Genomic DNA, 3,388 nt, shown 5'->3' with positions numbered 1-3,388 from the left:
AAACGAACCAAACAAGGAATCAGTCAGCAAACGAAACGAATGAACGAAACGAACGAGACGAACCGAACCAAAACAACTCGCGGAAGAGAAAAAGGAGAACACCCCCTCCCCAGGCTCCCCCACCCCTCCCCCCCTTTGCAAAAAAAAGAAGAAAAAAAAGGTTTTTCTTTGCCGTTGGAGTAATTATCCCCAGCGGCTCCTCATAGCGTTTCCAGACTCGCGCTCTGACTCGCGATCTTATTCGCACTCTCCCTCGCATTCTTATTCGCACTTTGAATCACAGTCTTATTCGCACTCTCCCTCGCATTCTTATTCGCACTTTGAATCACATTCTTATTCGCACTCTCCCTCGTATTCTTATTCGCACTCTCACTTTCACTTGCATTCTTATTCGCACTTTCAATCACATTCTTATTCGCACTCTCCCTCGTATTCTTATTCGCACTCTCACTTTTACTCGCATTCTTATTCGCACTTTCAATCACATTCTTATCCGCACTCTCACTTTCACTCAAATTCCTATTCGCACTGTCACTCTCATTCTTATTCGCACTCTCACTCGAACTTGCTGTCTTATTCACACTCTCATTCGCAATCTTATTCGCACTCTCCCTTTCATTATTATTCGCACTCTCCCTTTCGTTATTATTCGCACTCTCACTCTCACTCGCTCGGTGGGGAGAGATTGGTGGGAGAAGGGGAGAGGGGAAGAGTGGGGTGGGGGAGAGGGGGAGAGGGAAGAGGTGGTTAGCTGAGGTGGGAGAGAGGGAGAGGGAGAGAAGGATAGTGGTGGTGAGAAAGAGAGAAGGGGAGGGGGAATGGTGGTGATAATGATGGTAGTTATGGTGGTGAGAAAGGAGAATGGTGGTGATAATGGTGATGAGGGAGATGACAGTTGTAGTAATGGTGGCGATGCGCTATGGTGACGCAATTCTATAAAAGGGGGGAGGGGGAGTTGAGTGATGGAGGAGGGAGGTGGTGGTGGAGGAATTGGGGGAGGGGAGAGGAGGAGAAAAGAGGGAGATAAGCGGGTTAATAACAAAGAGAAGAGGAAGGTGTTGTGACGGTTGTGATTTTGTTGGAGAGATCGTGTTGGTGATAGTGAAGCAGGTTATTGGAGGAGGAGGGAAGGAGGGGGGGGGGGTTGTGGTGGAGAAGGAGGGGGAGGAGTGAAGGGAATAAGGGATAATGATGATAAAGATTATGATGATAGTAATGATAATAATTCGAATAATATACATAGAGATAATGAGAATAATAATGATTATTAAACTAAAGCTGATGGAAATTATTTAGAAATGGTAATAATAATGGTAATAATTATGATAAGAGAAAGGATAAGAAAGACGATAGATTATAGAAATAATATTAATTCCGATAGATAGAAAATAAAAGTCATAATAAAAATAATACAACAAAAATTATAATAAACAAGAACGACAATGATGATGATAAAGATAGTGATAATAACGATAAAAAAATATATATATATTTACGATATTCAACATAAACAAAAATCATCCTTTGATAACCTAACAAATGGAAAGTGTGAAAACCATAAAAAATTAGTAAAAAAAAAAGATAATTCGGTTAAGGTGAAACCGGATGAGCGAAAAGAATGTCGATTATTAACGTAATTTTTGTCCCCGCGTTGATTGACAGGTTGTCTCACGCACGAACACGAACGCGGCACGGATATTAGCGGTGACGTCACGAATCAAAGCTGCCAATTACACCAAGGTTGTTGTTTTTTGTGACGTCACAAATCAGGGGTGCCAATTACAGGAGGGATGCGTTTTTTTTTTTTTTTAGGTGTGTAAAGTCACAAATCAGGGTAGCCAATTACAGTATGGTTGTTGTTGTTGTTGTTTTGTCTTTTCTCTTTTTGTGTATGATGTCACAAATTAGGGGAGGTAATTACAACTTGAATGGTATTTTTTCAGTCTGTGACGTCATGAATCAGTCTTGCCAACCACAACGCTTAAGTTACTTCTCATTCTACGAACAATATTCATCTCTCTCACTTCCTTTTTCATTCTTTTTCCTTTTTTTCAACAATTTCGGTATTTGACTGAAACTTTTCCTAGCGTGGGTAAATAAGAATCAATTATTCGCCAGGAGTAAATATTGTCTTTTTTCGGCGCGGAATCTTGAGAATTCTGGAGTTTAAACGACCGATCGTTTTTGGCGGGAAATTCGTCATCGTTTGGGGAAATATCCTAATAAGAAATATATCGTTATTTGGCTCTATGTTATGTATCATTTGACGTTATTTATTTGTTGATAAAAGGTACGATATTCACTGTTCACCTTTCATTATTTTTGTTATCTCTATCATTATTGTTGTTGTTGTTGATGTTATTTTCTTTCTCGTTTTTATCATTTATATTGTTGTTTTCATCCTCATCATAATCATTACTGTTGTAGTCGTCATTATTGGTATTGTAATTAATTTCATGTATCATCATAACTATTTCTATCATATGTCTATTTATGCATCTATTACTATTACTCCTTCAGTCTCTACTCACTCCTCCATCTCCCTTATTCTCTCTTTTTTTCCCTCATATTCTCCCTTCCTCCATCTCCTTTTCCTACTTTCTCCCTCCCTCCCTTCTTCTCTCCTTCCATCTCTCCCACCCTCCCTCTTCTCCTGTCTCTCTTTTTCCTATTTTCTTCTTCTCCCTCATTTCTCCCTATTTCCTTCGCCTTCCTCACTCTCCCTTACCCTTCCTCTCCCTCCCCCCCCCCATCTCACTCCCTCCTTCCTTCCATGGAGGGGGGAGGGGGGGTCGTATTATGAGGCTCGTGGGTTCCTCTTGGAGGTGGGGGAGGGGGGGAGGGGAGGGTTGGAGGGGGCGAGGGAGAGATGGGGGGAGAGTGTAGGGGGGTGGGGAGGGTTGGAGGGGGTGGAGGAGGGGAGAGGAGTGCAGTGGTGGAGGGGTTGGAGGGGGGAGAGGGTGGGGAAGGGAGAGGGGGAATAAGGGGGTGGGGGTGGAAAGGAGGGGAGAGGGGGTGCAGTGGGGTGGTGTGGAGAGAGTAGGGGAAGGTGAAAAAGTCAGGAGAGGGGGTTGGGGGATGGGGTGGGAATAGGGGGGGGTGGAGGAAAAAGGAGAAAGGGAGGTGGGGGTGAGAAGAGGGGGGAGGGGAGGGATTTATCAAGAATGTTATGATTCTTGTTTATTTTCAAGGGGTTTAATATTTTTTCTATCTATATCTGACTATTCATTATTATTATTATTATCATTATTTTGGGAGGGGGTATTTTCGTGTTTTTTTTTTTGGGGGGAGGAGGGGGAGGGGGGATTCTTTTTTGGAATGCGTTCAATCCTTGATTTCAGAGTAAAGGCGAGGTTTATGACGGAGGGAAAATTATTTATCAATCTAT

The 3,388-nt window shown here is 42.5% G+C and overlaps 1 protein-coding gene across 1 annotated transcript in view; it reads right to left on the bottom strand.

Annotated features, from left to right (window-relative positions):
- Window positions 1-200: 200 nt before the first annotated feature.
- The window catches only part of LOC138859870 (uncharacterized), an 11,812-nt gene continuing 8,624 nt past the window's right edge, over window positions 201-3,388 (bottom strand). Inside the window, exon 2 of the mRNA XM_070116176.1 lies at window positions 201-542. Within this exon, the coding sequence (XP_069972277.1) occupies window positions 201-542 (342 nt within the window). The remainder of the gene's footprint in view (window positions 543-3,388) is intronic.

The sequence above is a fragment of the Penaeus vannamei genome, chromosome 38 (genome assembly GCF_042767895.1).
Source record: "Penaeus vannamei isolate JL-2024 chromosome 38, ASM4276789v1, whole genome shotgun sequence".
Classification (NCBI taxonomy): domain Eukaryota; kingdom Metazoa; phylum Arthropoda; class Malacostraca; order Decapoda; family Penaeidae; genus Penaeus; species Penaeus vannamei.
The sequence above is the reverse complement of the archived record's forward strand: the minus strand, read 5'-3'. Positions and strand labels throughout refer to the sequence as shown.